Raw genomic sequence first — 16281 nt, forward strand, 5'->3', positions numbered from 1 at the left:
TTTTACCACTTTGATTAAATGCTTTCTAAAGTAATGATCTCGGTAAGTATCATTCAAAGAGTCACAGCTTGAAGGGGAGTGACTAATAATGATTTGATTGTGGAATACATACTCATAAATAATCCTCAACTGAGACATCATAATCCAGTATGACCTAGACAGGGAACAGAGTTAAGGTACTAAAAGATAATGGATAGCTAGCTGATCTTACAGCCTGACAAAAAGGAAAGTGCTGCTTCATTGATACAGCGACCTCTAGTGTTGGATGATGGTCATTATACAAAACAGTCATATAGCTTTTTAAGAAGTTATATAATTATGTCACCACAAATTAGAGTCACACCATTAGAGAATTCAGAGTTGGAAAAGATTCCAGTGGCCATCTAGCCTGAAAAATGATCCATTCTACAATATACCCAACACTGACACTGACAAACTCTACTCCAACATTAATAGTAAAAGCACTTTACAATTATAGTAGGTAAGTGCTATTGTTATCTCCATTTTACAGGTGAGGAAACTGAGGCAAAGAGACATTAAGTGATTTGTCCAGAGTCACACAGCTCTTACGTGTCTGAGGCCACATTTGAACTCAGGTCTTCCTGACTCCAGCCGGGAACTCTATCCACTGTGCCACTAACCTGCTGTTACTGTACCTGACCATAACCTCCTATCATTCAATTTCTCCTTATGCCTCACTCCTCCTAAACCCATTCTCGACCCTCATCTGAATCTCTTATCCCCCCACTCTTCAGTACTTTCTCAGGCCATGTCCCCTGCTGTGATTTCATTTCCTCTCTTTCTAATGTTGACCTTATAGTTAGCCAATTTACCCCTGCACTATCCTGAACTCTCATCCCCTCAGTCCTGAACTATTCCCATTATCTGCTTCTGCTGCTCCTACTCATATGTTTTGAACCAAGCTGGAAGAAATCACCCACTTGTGCTAACCAATTTAATAAATTCAAGTTATCTGACTTAAACTAGACCCTCACTGGCAACTTTTTTATTCTTTCCTAATTGATTCCCTACCCACTCCCTACAAAAGATTTTCCAAATGTTCTTTCCTCAGGCCTCCCACAGCTTCTTATTCTTTTTTTTTCCCCTCAGGCAATGGGGTTGAGTGACTTGCCCAGGGCCACACAGTTAGTAAGTGTGAAGTGTCTAAGGCTGGATTTGAACTCAGGTCCTCCTGACTCCAAGGCTGTAGCTCTATCCACTGTGCCACCTAGCTCCTCTCCTCCTCCCCTCCCCCTCCCCTCCCTCCCCCTCCCCCTCCTCCTCCCCCTCCTCCTCCCCCTCCTCTCCCTCCCCCTACTCCTGCCCCTCCTTCTCTTCCTCCTCTTCCCCCTTCCCCTCCCCCTCTTTTTCCTGCTCCTTATTTTCTCTCTCTCCTCTTACTTTACTGAGAAAATTGTAGACATTTGACATGAGCTCCTCTGCTTCCATTATTTTTTTTTTATCTCAAAACCATTTGATATCATTGCCCATTCTCTAGTCTCTGACAATGAAGTGGCACTTTTCAACAAGGCCAACGCCTCTGCATGTGTGCTTGATCCTATCCCCTTCCTCTCCTCTGGCATATTGCAACCTCAAAAATCAACCTTCCCTCTAATCTTCATCCTTTACCTATCTACTAGCTCCTCCCTACTGCCTTCAAGTAGGCCAAAAGCTTCACAACCTTGCCCCAAACTATCTTTTCACATTCACTGTACATTATTCCTCCTTTTACACTCTGTCATCTAGCTAAACAGGCCTTGCCTCTATCACTTGTCTTCATGCTTTTGCACAGAGTACATTTCTCCTATCTGGAATATACTATCTCCTTACCTACACCTAATGGAGTCTCTTCATTCAAGATGTTGCTCAAAGACTTTCTTCTGCATGAATCCTTTCCTGATCCCCTCTAATGCTAGAGCTTCCCCCCTCCCCCCACCAAACTGCCTGGTATTGAACTTTATAGGTTTCTTATTTTCTATTTTGGGAGTATATACTTACATAAGTCCTTATTGTCTCCCCAACTATTGTTTCTGTCATTGTACTTGTTATCCCCAGCATCTAGCACAGTACCTGCAGCAATGTCTGGCACACAGTAGGCACAATAAATGCTTGTGGATTGATTGAAATTGTCAACTAGCTATTTTTTTAAGACCTTAGGTGAGGGGAAACTTACAACTTCAGCAGGCATCCCTTCATCTCACTAGCACTAATTCTTGTGAAATTAATTCTTGTATAAACTTTAACTTTGTCTCTGAAACTTCTATTCTCTATTCCTCTGACCCATAAGAACCCTTGGAATGCTGTGATAGCTAGCATGTTGCTTCTAAGTTTTCTTTTTTCCAATCTAAACATCCCTATTTTCTTTATTCAATCTAAATATGACATGAAACTGATTGTCCTCCTCTGGACATTCTTCACATTATTAAAATGTTCTTTCTAAAATGTGGCTTCCAGAATTAAATAGAATGCATCAGATGTTGTCTGACCAGAGCAGAGAATAGTGGGACTATCACCTTATTTTTCATGCAGCCTAAATGCCCAAGATCTTTACTCGGTCCTCATCCTTCTCCAACTATCTGCTTCAATTGACCTTTTCGCACACCTTCTCTTACTAGATACATTCCCCTTTCTGGTATTCATGATACTACTCTTTTCAGGTTCATCTGCTACCTCTCTGATTACTCTTTCTCAGTCTCCTTTGCTGGCTCATAATCCATATCACAGCCCTTATATAGGGATTCTCTAGCAGTCTGCTGATAAATGTTTAATAATTGGCCTCTAGGGAAACAAATGTATGCGGGACATTCTTTTAAGTTCAATCTGAATTATTAATCTTTTCTTCATCACTTCCTTAAGTCTAAACAATCAACAAAATAATTACTCACAAGTTTTGGTTTATAGCAAATTCCAAGGTGAAAATACTCACTGAAAATTTAACAATAGGTTTCTTATGAACATTATTTGAGCTGGTTCTAGTATCCCCTAGATTCTACCCCAAGATTCTTCCCTGAGTCCTCTTTTTCTCTCTCTCTCTTTTTTTATCTCTTTCGGTGACTGTGTCTGTCTCCACTTTTGTCTCTGCCTCTCTCTCTCTTTCTCTGTCCATCTATCATTTTTTTCTTTTTCTCCATAGTCTCATCAGTTCTTATGTATTTAACTGTCATGCCTATGCTGATGACTTTCAGATCTATGTATACAGCCCCAGTCTCTCCTTCAATCTTCAGTTCCAGAAGGATTGCCACTTGCTTATTGGACATAAAACTGGATGTCCCAAGGACATCTTAAAATCAACATGCACAAGGCAGATTTCAGAAAAAAACCTGGAAAGACTTATATGAACTGATGCAAAGTAAAATGAACAGAACTAGGAGAACATTGTACACTATAACTGCAACACTCTGTGATGATCAACTATAAATGATGTAGCTCTCTTCAGGAATACAATGATCCAAGACAATTACAAAGGACTCATGATGGAAAATGCTGTCCACATCCAGAGAAGGGACTGATGGAGTCTGAATGCAGGTTGAAGCTTACTGTTTTTACTTTCTTTATTTTTTCATGTTTTTTCCCTTTTGGCTTTCTTCTTTTACCACATGACTAATATGGAAATATTTTTTACATGATTGCACACATATAGCCTATATCAAATTACTTACCATTTTAGGAAGACAGGAGGGAAGAGAGGGAGGGAGGGAGAAAAATTTGAACTCAAAATTTGGAAAAATGAATGTTAAAAAATTATCTTTACACATAATTGGAAAAATAAAATACTATTAAAAATCAACATGCATAAAAGCAAATTCATTATCCCTCCCTCTAACTCCTTAATTTCCCTACACCTATCAAAGGCACCACCATCCTTTCAGTGTCTCAGCTTCATAATTTCAGCACTATCCAGGTGTTCTCACTTTCCTTCACCTCACATATCCAATTAGGTGCCAAATCATACTTCACAACAAATCTTAGCCCTTCTCTCTCTCCACTCACACAACTATCAACTTAGAACAGGCCTTTATCATCTCTCACCTAAGTTACTGCAACATCCTCATAACTGGTGTCCCTTTCTCAATCTTGAACCACTCCAGGTCATCTGATACATCATTGACAAAGTAACTTTCCTCTAGTGAAGATCTGACCATGAGAATCCCCTACTCAACCAACTTCAGTGGTTTCCTTTCTCCAGTAGCATAAAATTGAAATTCCTCTATTTTTTAAAGCCCTACAAACCTTACCCCAATCTACCTTTCCAGCTTCAAGGGACTCCACCTCCACTACTCTGCCACTCAGTCAAGTTGGTCTCACACAAGGATATTCCAAATCCCATCTTTGTGCCTTTGCCCTGGCCATCCCCTATGGCTTGAATTCACTCCCTTCTTACCTCTGCCTCACTGAGTCCCTCTCTTTGTTTAAGATGAAGATCAGCTAACATGTGCATGAAGCCCTTCTTTATCCTCATAACTGCCAGTGTTGTCTCTCCTAAACTATTTTGTGCTCAACTACTATCTGCTAAGGGAAACAACCTCTACTTACAATGAGCTTACATTTTAATGGAGAAGATAACAGGAACAAACAAAAATGTATACAGCATGAATATAAAGTTAGAAATACAAATATATATATATATAAACATCTCTATATTTATATATTCTACATTTTGATAAATATACTACATATCTATACCTACATAGATATAGATACATATCAATATCTATATTTTTAAAATTTTTTTAGGCAATGGAGTTAAGTGACTTGCCCAGGGTCATACAGCTAGCTAGAAAGAGTCTGGGGTCGGAATTGAACTCATGTCCTCCTGGCTCCAGGGCTGGTGCTCTATCCACTGCACCACCTAGCTGCCCCTATATTTTCTATATTTTAACAAATATACTACATACATACATACATACATACATATATATATTATATATATGGATATAGATATGGATATATAACAATACCTATATATGTTCTACATTTTAATAATTATACTCTATATCTGTGTCTACATGTATTAGATGTAGATATATATCAATATGTATATTTATATGTTCTACATTTTTAATAAATGTACTATAATCTTTATCTACATCTATATATATTTATTTCTAACTTTACATTCATGCTGTATCCATTTTTCTATGTACTTGTTATCTCCTCCATTAAAATGTAAGTTCATTGTTAGTAGGGATTGTTTCACTCACTTTGCACAGTTCCTGACAAATAGTAGGTGCTTACTACTTGTTTGATTTATCTGTGATACCTTGGATAGGTCACTTTACTTTTCTCAGCCTCAATCTCCCCTTCTGTAAAAATGGAGGGGGTTAGGACAGAAGATGTCTAAGATCCTTGACAGCTTTAATCTAAGATCTTTTATGTAGTACTTTTAATTCTGGCTAATTTTCTCAATGATGAATGCTAGTGTCAATTCAATTACTGCAGAAAAGTTGGTTATGATACCAGGAGTCTCTCTGTATTATCAATTATAACAGTTCTAACAACTTCTTTTTAACAAGTCTGATCAGAGAACTGGTGGCAGTGATTAAGTTTCATGATTCATGGGAAGCTACTAATGCAGAGTAAGGTAGTAATAATGCCACACTATATAGGGATAGTAAGTAACAGAGTCAGTCTCCCAACTCAGGTCCTTAAACTCCAAATACAGTATTCTCCACCATACCATAATGAATCCACAAATTCTGAGGGTTTCCAATCCAATCCTAGTGAAAAGATAAAGTTTTACCATTGCATAAGAGTTCCTACTTGTGTCTCACAGGTACCTGTGCAGGGAAGAGCCAACTCTGCTGTTGCCCAACTTTATTTCCTTTGCTTTCTTGAGGCTCAGAAAGACCCCAGACTAATTTACATGGGCTGCCCCACTTGCCACCAAGGAAGACAGGAATGGGAATTCAAAGGGAAAGGGAGCATGAATACTATTCAGAATTTTTTTTTTTTAATGAGTAGGAGGCAGTAATTCAACAGAACAGCACACCATCAGGGAATAGATGAACAGGATTAATCTGTCTTAATTCCACTAGGAATAGGGAACTTTTGTTAGGAAAGGAGAACAGAAAATTTCCTCTAGCACTTGAAGAGCTAGCAGCCTTTGTTTGTAGAGAGTAGTTGTGAGATCTAATGCTAAAGAGGAGAAGGATAAATAGCCTAGGGCCATTCCAGCTCGAGTGTGAAAAGCTGCCACTCTCTCAGCTTCCTTGATACTTTTACTGGGTAGCTCCTTCCTTCCCTCAAGGAACAAGAACATCTGCTGAATTATATCTATTGTAAAGAGAGTATAGCCTGAAGTCATCCTAGCCCTGGACTAACACGTGTTAGTGTTAGTCTCTTAGGATGCTCTTGCTCAAGACTTGGGACCACATTCCAGGAAAAAGAAGGGAGCTGAATAGTAAGTCAGTCAATAAACATTTATTAAGCACCTAGTATGTGCCAGGTACTGTGAAGTTGCTAGAAACACAAAGAAAGGTAAAAGGCAATCCCTGCTTTCAAGGAGTTCACAACGAGGGAGGCAACACGCAAGCAGCTATGTCCAATCAACAATATTCAACATAGATTTGAGGTAATGGGCAGAAGGAGGATACTCAGTAAGTGACTGAGAAGGGAAACCACTGTGTAAAAAATGGGAAATAGACCCACGGAAATGAATAAGTGGAAGAAGAACCAGTGTTGAGCAACTATGAGGTGAAATCATATCATTGAATAGTGGAAGGCTGAGCCTCAGTGTTGAATACCTGACTTGAACCCTGTTACAATCCCATACAGGGCAGTCTTGAGTCACAGGGACAATATACTTCTATCGGAGTGGGCCAGAAAGGTGGAGTCCTACTGGAAAAAATGAAAAGAACTCTGGATTCTTTGTGGTCTTAGATACAAGCCCTTCCTTCTCATGTTTTTTATTGTGTAAATAAAACCTGTTTTATTTATTTGATTCCTTGAGAGCCCCAGGACTTGTAACAGAAGTTGATGACCACATTTGAAAGAGCAGTAAAGTATCATATAAAGCAGTCAGAGAAATGAGATGGTCCCAAAGTGACAAACATTTGTAGTGTCAGAATAGAATCTGTCTTATCTTTTAAACATGAAAATTGCATCCATTGTACAGTTTTGAAGAATGAATTATAGCAAAGTAGAATACTCTTTTTGTGGAAGTGGCTCTTAGATTAAATTTGATCTGATTTAAATCAAATCCACTTTATTGCCTACACCCCAGTCCCACAAAGCTAGAGGCCCATAGAGTGGCCAGGAGTGGAATTCTTATATTAGAAAAAAAGATATTTAATTTTTGTATTACATATGCACTATTAATTGCTATTTAAATGTTAATCAGATTTAGAATGTTTATACAAAAATAAAATAGAATATTTTATTCTAATCATTTATTATTTTTTGCATGGAGAGAAATGTATATAAACTTCACATGGGATCTATGAGAGGGCATTTGAGCTAACTGAAGGGCGTACCATTATCAGATATTTAATAACAGAATTCTTTTACTGTTAAGCCCACACAAATACTCAATCCTTGTTCCTAGCACTGATTTCAGTTCAATTCAGATTTATCTGAAATTTAATTTTATGGGTACTATCATTTCATTTGTAAATGGTAAATGTTTCTCTTCTCTACTAACCCAAGAGTGTTAGTTAAGGATCAGTACATCTAGATTGAGATCTCTTTGGACTAAATGAGTTACAGTGATTTTTTTTGTAGGGACCAGACCTGCAATTCTGTTGGTATTGGCAATTCTTTGTGAAGAAAAGTCTTCTACCAATGTAGATATGTACCTGCTCTGCAATCTAAGGTTTTAGTATGTTGCTTAGGTTAATCAGAGATTAAGTGACTTGCCCATGGTCTTTGTTAGAGGCTAGACTTGAACCCAGGACTTTCTGATTCTGAGACTGGCTCTCTGGTCACTATCTTTTACTATGTATAATAATAATTTATTATTGCTTATAATTTATAGGTAGCTGTATGCTGGTAAATGTTTAACAACTGGCTTGGGGGGTAATGTATGCAAGACAACATTTTAAGTTTAATCTACATTATTAACATTTTCTCCTCTACTTTCTTAAGTCCATACAATCAACAAAACAATAAATCAAGGCTCGATTTGTAGCATTTGCCAGTTTCTGAGATGTAACTTTCATACTGAAAGTTTAACAATTGGCTTTGAGGAGTCAGGTTCAAGCTGGCTCCAGCACATCCCTGATTACAGGTAATAAAACTGAATAAGTCTATCTGATTCCAAAGATATCTACATTTGTTCCATTTTTTTTTAGGTTACCATATTCTAAGAATTGTGGGTAGTAACTCAGTTACAGACTCTTAAGAGCTAAAAGAGACTTAGCAGTTCAATAGTCAAGTTCTTTGACGTCTATCAATATCTGCTTGTTTTTTCACTTCCCCGAAAAAGTTTTGTGTCATTTGCAAACTTAGAGATATGGCTCAGGCACCTAGAGAAGTAGGCTAGAGTAGTACAGTGAAAAGAGCAATGGGTTTGCTGTCAGTCAACATGGCTGGAGCTTAAATCTCATATCTGCCACCTAGGTAACTTTGGGCAATTCATTCTGGGCTCACTTCATCTGTAAAATGAGGGGGTTGAGTTAGATGTCCTCTAAGATTCCTTTCACCTCTAAATCTGCTATCCTCTAGAGAGCATTCATACTTTATGAATAAGTGATTTTACTCGAGGGGTGGTATTCCTTCCACTGACACACTACAAAATCTTTGTATTAGTCCTCATGATTTGCAGTACCTGAAAAATTCATCACTCTGAAGCCTATCTTACAAGAAGCCTCTCTGAATTGAGCTAGGCTGGTTCTAGAGCAAAAGATGTACCAATCTTCTTGGAGGCCTGTGTTTGAAGCCTTTTCCAGATGAGTATGACTGGGCAGATATTGTCCTCTGCTGGTGAAGTCTTCAAGGACATAATATTATCTCCATGCATTGATGAAGCATTGGAGTAAGACTTCAGTGGAGGAGGCCATCTACAAAAATACTAAATAAAATAGAACCTGGCACTAATTCCTAGAGAGTACCTTCCTCCATCCATGGAAGTATCCATTCATTCTTTTTTCTTTTAATTCCTGGCTTTAAGTTTCCCTACATCCAGTGCTTTCCCCCTTCCAGCTGCTAAGCACAATACAAATGCCAGCAAACAAATCAGTTTTCTGGCACAAATCATCATTTTGCTTGAGTTCAGTGAAGCATTGTGTTATATGTGTGAATTTAGTTTATGCATTATGCAGTATTGTATAATCAACCATTGGCTTACCAGGGGTAGGGAACCTGCAGCTTCAAGGACAGGTGGCCTCAGGTTCCCCATCCTCGGTAGGGAGGAAGCATGGCCTAGAGAATAGAGTGCAGGCTGGAGAGGCAGGAAGACTTGGGCTTAAGTCTTGCTTTTGATATGTACCAGCTGCGTAACCTTGGGTAAGTCAATTAACTTCTCAGTGCCCAAGCAACTCTTATCAATCCCATACATTGATGAAATCACATTTAACTATTATGGTCTATGAAATGCTTTTTCCTCATTTGTCTTGGGGCAGCTAAGTGATATGGCGGATAGAGTGCTGAACCTGGAGTCAGGAAGACCCTAGTTCAAATCTGCCCTCAGAAATTAATAGCTATGTGATCCCGGCAAGTCATATAACCTCTATCTGCCTCAGTTTCCTCCCTGTATAATGAAGATAATAGTAGCACCTCCCTCCTAGGGTTAGTCTGAGGATCAAAGGAGATAATTGTAAAGCACTTAGCAGTAGGTACTGAATAAATGCTTGTTCCCTTTCCCATACCCTCCTCAATTCCAGTGATGCAGAGGCTGCATCCTATGGGTCATGCAGAGGGGTTCAGCTTACAGAAGCCATCTGTTAGACCCTACACAGAACTGCAAAAGTTAAGTGGCTGGAGTTGACCTGCCTTTTTGAATGCCTCTACTGCCATTCAATGAGTCTCTTTTGAGCACTTGGTTAGCAGACCATATCCAGTTACAGAAGGTCCATGCATGCTCCAGTTTCCAAAGCACTTTCCTTACACCATCTGACTTTCTCAGAAGCAAGCTCCTAAACATTCCCCATGTGCAGAGGCTGCATCCACTGAGCCTACTGTGCCTGACTGTAGTTACACTACGCTAAAATCTTGGAAAACTTGCAGGGTTTGGGAACTGAGTGGCCTCCCAGGAGAGGGGAGCATGAGGTAGTCTTTGTGCAGTTTTACTGTCTTGAAGAACCATGAGGCTGTGTTGAAAGCTGTTTGCCTGGGTCTTATGAATGTGGTGGTTGGTAGACAAACAAAAAATGTGAATGATTAAGCATTTATTATGTGCCATGAAGCACTGTGTAAAGTTCTGGTAATATAAAAACAAAAGATACAGTCAGTCTTCAAGGAGCTTACATTCAAATGGAGAAGAAAACTGGAAGGGCTGGGGATAAGGAGAGAGGAATGAGGAGTAGAGCCATAGATTGGTCTTTCTAGATGTGTCAGTAGTGTTACTTTGATTCCTCTTACAAGAAAGTGAGGTGAAAATAGGGTTAGGGAATATTCAGCTGGATGGTCAGGGGTCTGGAGCTAGATATAGTGAGCTCTAGCCTATTGTGACAACACAGACTCAGAATAGGTGTTCTTGGCCAGCAACAGTAGCAACTGTAGCAGGGCAGTATTGCAGGAAGATGGCCTATTAGATTGTGAGCACCTTGAGGTCAGGTATCAGATTTTGTTTCCCTTCCCTTAGCACCTCGCCTGACTCATTTTAGGTGCTTAATAAATTGACTTGGGGAGACGTAAGCATGAAAAAAAGTATGGATCATAGAGCTGGGGGCATAACGAGCCATAGATATTTCTATATTATAGTAACCTACCTGAACATATTACGTGCTACTCTTATATTGATAATGAGCTTGGATGGGTGAGGATTTCCTTTTTGTTAAGCCCTCTGAAGTCATGCAGTTCTTGGGGAGGATATTCTCCCCTAATCTTGGGGAAGATTTGCCTCACTAGTTAATTAATAAAGCCTCCTTTTCCATAGGTAAGCTTCAGGTAAGACAATTGTGAAATACATTGCAAACACAAGTACTTGAAGGTACTGCTGAGGATATACCAATGTACATCCAGCCTACACCAAATTTGTCCTCCTTAAAAGGTTCAGCCTTAATATTTATATTTTTTGTCAGTTTACCGGGGAAAGAAGTTCTATTTTCAGGCTGTCCTTTGGAAATTTTATGAATAGGAGAATAATCTGGTTAATCAAGGAGTTATGGCATTAGATGTGATGATAAGTGAAGAAAGTGTCTTGTATCTATTGTTAAAAATTCACTTTGCAGAACTAGGCCTAGTTTGGGTAGAGTTGTCTTAAACATACTTTAATTTATCCCTCCACTGAACAAATAAAAAAAACTGGAAAAATAAAAGCCTCATTCAAACAGGCATAATTTAACCAAACAAAACCTCACATTTGCCACATCTGAAAATATGTGTTTCTTTCAGCATTTTACTTTCATCACCTCCTAAGGCTGGAGGTGACTGTCATTCAACAAGCATTTATTAAATGACTAAGTGCCAGGCACTGCAGATAGAAAAACAATCTCTTCCTCTTCCCCCTTCCCAATCTAATAGTCCCTGCAGTCAAGGAGTTTACATCCCATTGGTGGCCCAGAAGATAAAGCACTGGATCTGGAGTCACAAAGATCTGAGCTTAAATCCAACCTCAGCTGTGTGTCCCTGGGTAAGCCACCTAACATGTTTGCCTCAGTTTCCTCAACTGTAAAATGGAGACAATAATAGTACCTGATAGTCTTGGAAATTTAGTAGATTTGTGAGCCCAGGCAACTAAACCAGTTTTCCACAGTTTCCCTATCTGTAAAAGGGGGTAATAACAGCACTTACCTGCCAGGGTTGTTGTGAGGGTGAGTATTTGCAAACCTTAAAGTGCTGTGTAAATGCTAGCTGTTACTGTAAAAACCCAGACTCAGAATCTTGTAATGCTTTCTGTGTGCAATATTAACATGTTAACGTTGGTGAAGAATCATTAATTCCTCAGAATGCAACATCTCAGGGCCTGGGAAAAAGGGGAAATGAGTCTGAGTAGTTTTTGTTCCACTCAGGTAACCGCAGTTGCCTTTCTTTCTGTACCTCCACATTTAATGCGGAGCTCCCTTGCCAAACCCTGGGCCTCCTTGCTGCAATAAGCGCCAGAAACCAGATGAGAACCGGTGCAGCAAAACCCGTCTGAGGCAGCATTTACCGCCTCAGCAAGCATGTGGATGGATAGCAACGGCTGAATTTCCAAAACTTTCTTGCATTTACCGGCACTTTTCCCTGGACCTCAACCACAGAACAAAGAGGGGGAGGATCGAAATGGTTAGAAAAACCTTTAGCAAAAGCCAGCTTTCGGACTGCTAGCCAAGTTCTGCCTGGCACTCCTTCCTGATTGGTTATGAGCAGCCCCAGACCCAGAATTCTTTTAGCGCAGAAAGCTTCTGAATGACCTACAAGTGCTGGATGCTGCAGAGCATGCCAGGCCGTGCCTTTCAACCTTCTGTGGCTGCGGTGGCAGCTGAGAGCAGCATAAAAGGGCACTAGCCAGAGGGAGGAACCGAACAAGGAACAGAGGAGGGAAGCCTAATCTGAAAGGGCAGGAGGGCAGTGCAGGGAAGAGAGTGGGTGGAATTGGACTCAAGGCAGCTACCAGATTTCCCTGTTTAAACAATAATAACTATAATTATATAGCAACTTAAGGTTTGCCCAGCTCTTTACGTGTATTAAGAGGTAGCTCGGTAGTACAATGGATAGACCTGACTTGCACTCAATCCCTCCTTAGACGATTACTGGCAGTGTAACTCTGTGAAAATCACTTACCATATCTCAGCCTGTTTTCTCATCTGTAAATTAAAGTTAACAATAGCATCTACCTCTTAGGATTGTTGTGAGGACCAAATGAGATATTTGTAAAATGTTTTAAGAGCTATATAAATACTAGCTATTATTATTTTATCCTCACAACAACTCTATGAGGTAGGTGTTGCTGTTATCCCCATTTTACAGATGAGGAAACTAAGGCTGAGATAGGTGACTTTCCTAGAGCCTCACAGGGGAGCCCCTAAGGGTGATTGAATGCAGGTCTTCTTGACTCCAAGTCAAGCACTCTATTCACTATTTCCTTCTTTGAGTTGTGACTTGTGTATTTACTGTAGGAACAGAAAAGGATAGAATGCAGGAACTGGCATCAGTAAGACCCGAGTTTGGATTCTGCCTCAGATACTAGCTACGTGATCCTCGGCAAATCGCTTAACCTCTCAGCTTCAGTATCCTCTTCTGTAAAATGGGGATCGTAATAGCACTTACCTCCTGGGGTTGTTGTGACGATCGGATGAATTAACGTGTAAAAGCATTTTGCCAACCTTAAAGCGCTCTGTAAATGCTAGCTCTTATTAATGGGGTTTATAGCGGGTTTTTTTAAAGTCATTAAAGCTTAACATTGCCCTAAGACTTTTGGGACAGCCTGTATTTGTACCTTGCCCGTCCCTGGACAAAAAAGCATTGTTTGCTGACTTTCCTCTTGTGAAGCATGGTCTCACATTGTTGGGACTTAATAAATGCTTGCTGTCATTACTTAAATCCTCCCTTTGAGGAACCGGGCTGGAGGCGCTGTCCCTACGTGGCTCAGAGGCGGCCCAGGGAAAACCCGGCAGTAGATTTTCAGCGGAAGGACCGCACCTTGGAGTCCAAGGGCCCCGCGAATCTGCGCTCCTCCTCGCCCCCCATACAAGGACTGTCAGGCCAGCGACTGCCCTGGGACTACAAACTGCTGCGGGACCCCGGGCGCTGGAAGGCTCAAAGCCCCTCCCTCCCCGTCTGATCCCTCCTCTTCCTCCCGGGGCGAGCGCGAAAACCAGGAGGCCGGGAGGCAGCGGCACCGCACTGGGTCGCGCGGGCGGGCGCACTGAGCATGCTCAGTAGCCGATCGGAGGGGGGGTGCGGGGCTTTTATTTTTTGGTCTCCAGTCTGAGGCCTTTTCTCCCCCCTCCCCCATTTCCCTGCCCCCCCCCCACCTCCCCAGCCGGAGAGCGGCCATGGCTGAGGTCCCGAGCGCGGCGCTGTCCCAGGCGGGTTGGTAAGTGTCTTGTCTCGGCCGCCCCCGCCTCCCCTGCTTCGAGCCGGGCCCAGGCCCCGAGGCCGGCGAGGGCTGGAGGGAGGGCCGGAGGGCGGAGGGAGTGCGCGTACCTGGGGGGGTGGGGGTAGAAGCGGGGCAGGGGCAGGGGCAGGCCGACCAAGGCCTCTCCTGCCGCCTCCCGCCGGGCTCGGCCCCGCCCCGGCCCCGGCCCGACCCAACGCGGCCCCAGCATCACCACGCGGGGGCCTCCCTCCGCCCTGCCCCCCAAACTCCCCAAACTGGCGGCCGCGGGTTCGAGGCCCAAGGCCGGCGCCCTGCTAGGCCTCTACAGCCCTGCCAGTCTCACGCTGCTTTCCAAGCCCCTGTCCTTTCAGGCTCCGTAAACCTTACACCCCAGCCGGCCCATCCTCGGACACTCAGCGACCCCCGCCCCCTGGCCACTTCTCGCTCTAGGTGCGCCATCTCCCGACTCCGTGCCTTTGCACTGGCGGCTCCCCAGGCCCGGGACGCACGACCTCCCCGCTCCGTCTTCTGGCTTCTTTAAAATCTCATCTAAGAGCCCACCTTCCCAGGCCCCCAGAATGAGAGGCCCTCCTCTTTTAATTGTCTTGGCCTTATCTTGTTTTGTACATTGTAGTTTGCATGCTGTACCCCTGTTTAAATTGAGAGCTCACTGAGGGCAAGGGATTGTTTTTGTGGATCTTTGTATCCCAAGCACTTATTAAGGTTCGGTACCTGGCTAGAACATAGGCGCTTAATAAATGCTTGCTTGATTGATTGCTTTGGTGTGCTGCTGGGGAGAGTGCCTGGCCGGACCTGGAAGGGCTTTGGTCCGAACCACCGCCGACCATCACCGTCCTGCCAGCCTATTTTATAAAGGAAGAAGTGTGCTGTTGTCGGGAAAATAGCCCTTGGTGGTGATCATAAACACTAGTGGAAAGTTGGGGAGGAAAAGTAATTGAGTGTGAATCTAAAAGACCTGTCAGCACTTCTTTAGAGTTACTCTGTCTCTTTTCATTTGGTTTTAAACTAAGTGGCAGACTATTGTCCTCTGCAACATAAACATAGACTTTAATTTTTCAAGTGATATTTAAGACTTGTGCCTGGGAGGTCTTTTTCATAAAAGAATAGCTTGTTTTCTCGAAAAAAAAATCAAGTTTCATGGTAGAGCTCTTAGTATCTTAAGAGTAATTAAAATGATGTAAGTGGAAATTCAACTATTGACACGTAGTAAGCAGTTAATAAAAGCATGTTGACTGACATGAGTGTTGGCCTAGTTGCTGAGGCTTTACTTTTGTGAAAAGGTTGTGTAGAATTAATTGTCTGTTTTCATTCAAAGCTGTAAAGTTTTCATTCAAAAGATTCTGGATCAATTAACTTGATTAGAGAAACTTTACAAAGTTTTACTAATTACCACTTTTAATGGCATAGTGAAAAGATCGCTAGTTTTAAGAATTAGAAGACACAGGCCTCAGTCTTTCATCCGTACACTTACTAACTAACTAGCTTCATGACCCTGGTGAATGACTAATCTTTGTGAGGCTCACTGCTGTAAAATAAGGGTTTTCTTCTTTTTCACACTTTCTAGGTTACTTTGCCTGTATCTCTTTTTTGCTTCCCCTCTTCTCTTCACATCCCATTTTGTGTTACTTTTTTGGGTGTGTGTGAATATATATACTCTCTCCTTTTAGGAGAAAGTCAGCAAGAATGGTAGTTATCCTCAATACCAAGCATATTACCTTACTTGTAGTAGGCTTTAATACACGCTTGATTTGAATTAAGTTGAATAGAGGAGGGCATTTTAGGCTGAGGAACACCTTGCACACAGGTGTGGAACCAGGGAAATTCAAGGTGTGTTCTGGGGATTGTGAGTCAACCAGTTTAGCTGGATTGGAGGATTGGTGGTATTTTTAGATAAAAGCTGTAAACATAGGCAACATTTTTCTTCTTTTTATTCAGGGAAGCAATATATTTGTTTATGGAACTGGGAGTTGGGTTTCTGTAGTCCTAACAGCCAATAATGAACTCTGACCTTAGGTTTCTCAGTTTGTAAAATAAGGAGTTTAAAACAAATAATCTCTGAGGTTTCTTCCAATATGAAAATTCTGTGAGTCTTTGGTAAAATATGGCTTGAAGCAGTTTCCTATCCAAGCCTTAATTCAACT

The 16281-nt window shown here is 41.5% G+C and overlaps 1 protein-coding gene across 3 annotated transcripts in view; it reads left to right on the top strand.

Moving 5' to 3' along the window:
* Window positions 1–14011: 14011 nt before the first annotated feature.
* The window catches only part of TDRD3 (tudor domain containing 3), a 196667-nt gene continuing 194397 nt past the window's right edge, over window positions 14012–16281 (top strand). For 2 of the 3 annotated variants that reach the window (XM_021006397.2, XM_078147646.1), the window contains exon 1: window positions 14036–14116. In XM_021006397.2, coding sequence (XP_020862056.1) covers window positions 14076–14116 — 41 coding nt within the window. In that variant the 5' untranslated portion in view covers window positions 14036–14075. Of the gene's footprint in view, window positions 14117–16281 lie in introns of all 3 variants that reach the window. The other variant, XM_078147647.1, reaches the window with a different exon arrangement.

Source organism: Phascolarctos cinereus, unplaced genomic scaffold (genome assembly GCF_003287225.1).
Source record: "Phascolarctos cinereus isolate Bilbo 61053 unplaced genomic scaffold, phaCin_HiC Scaffold_7;HRSCAF=346, whole genome shotgun sequence".
NCBI lineage: Eukaryota > Metazoa > Chordata > Mammalia > Diprotodontia > Phascolarctidae > Phascolarctos > Phascolarctos cinereus.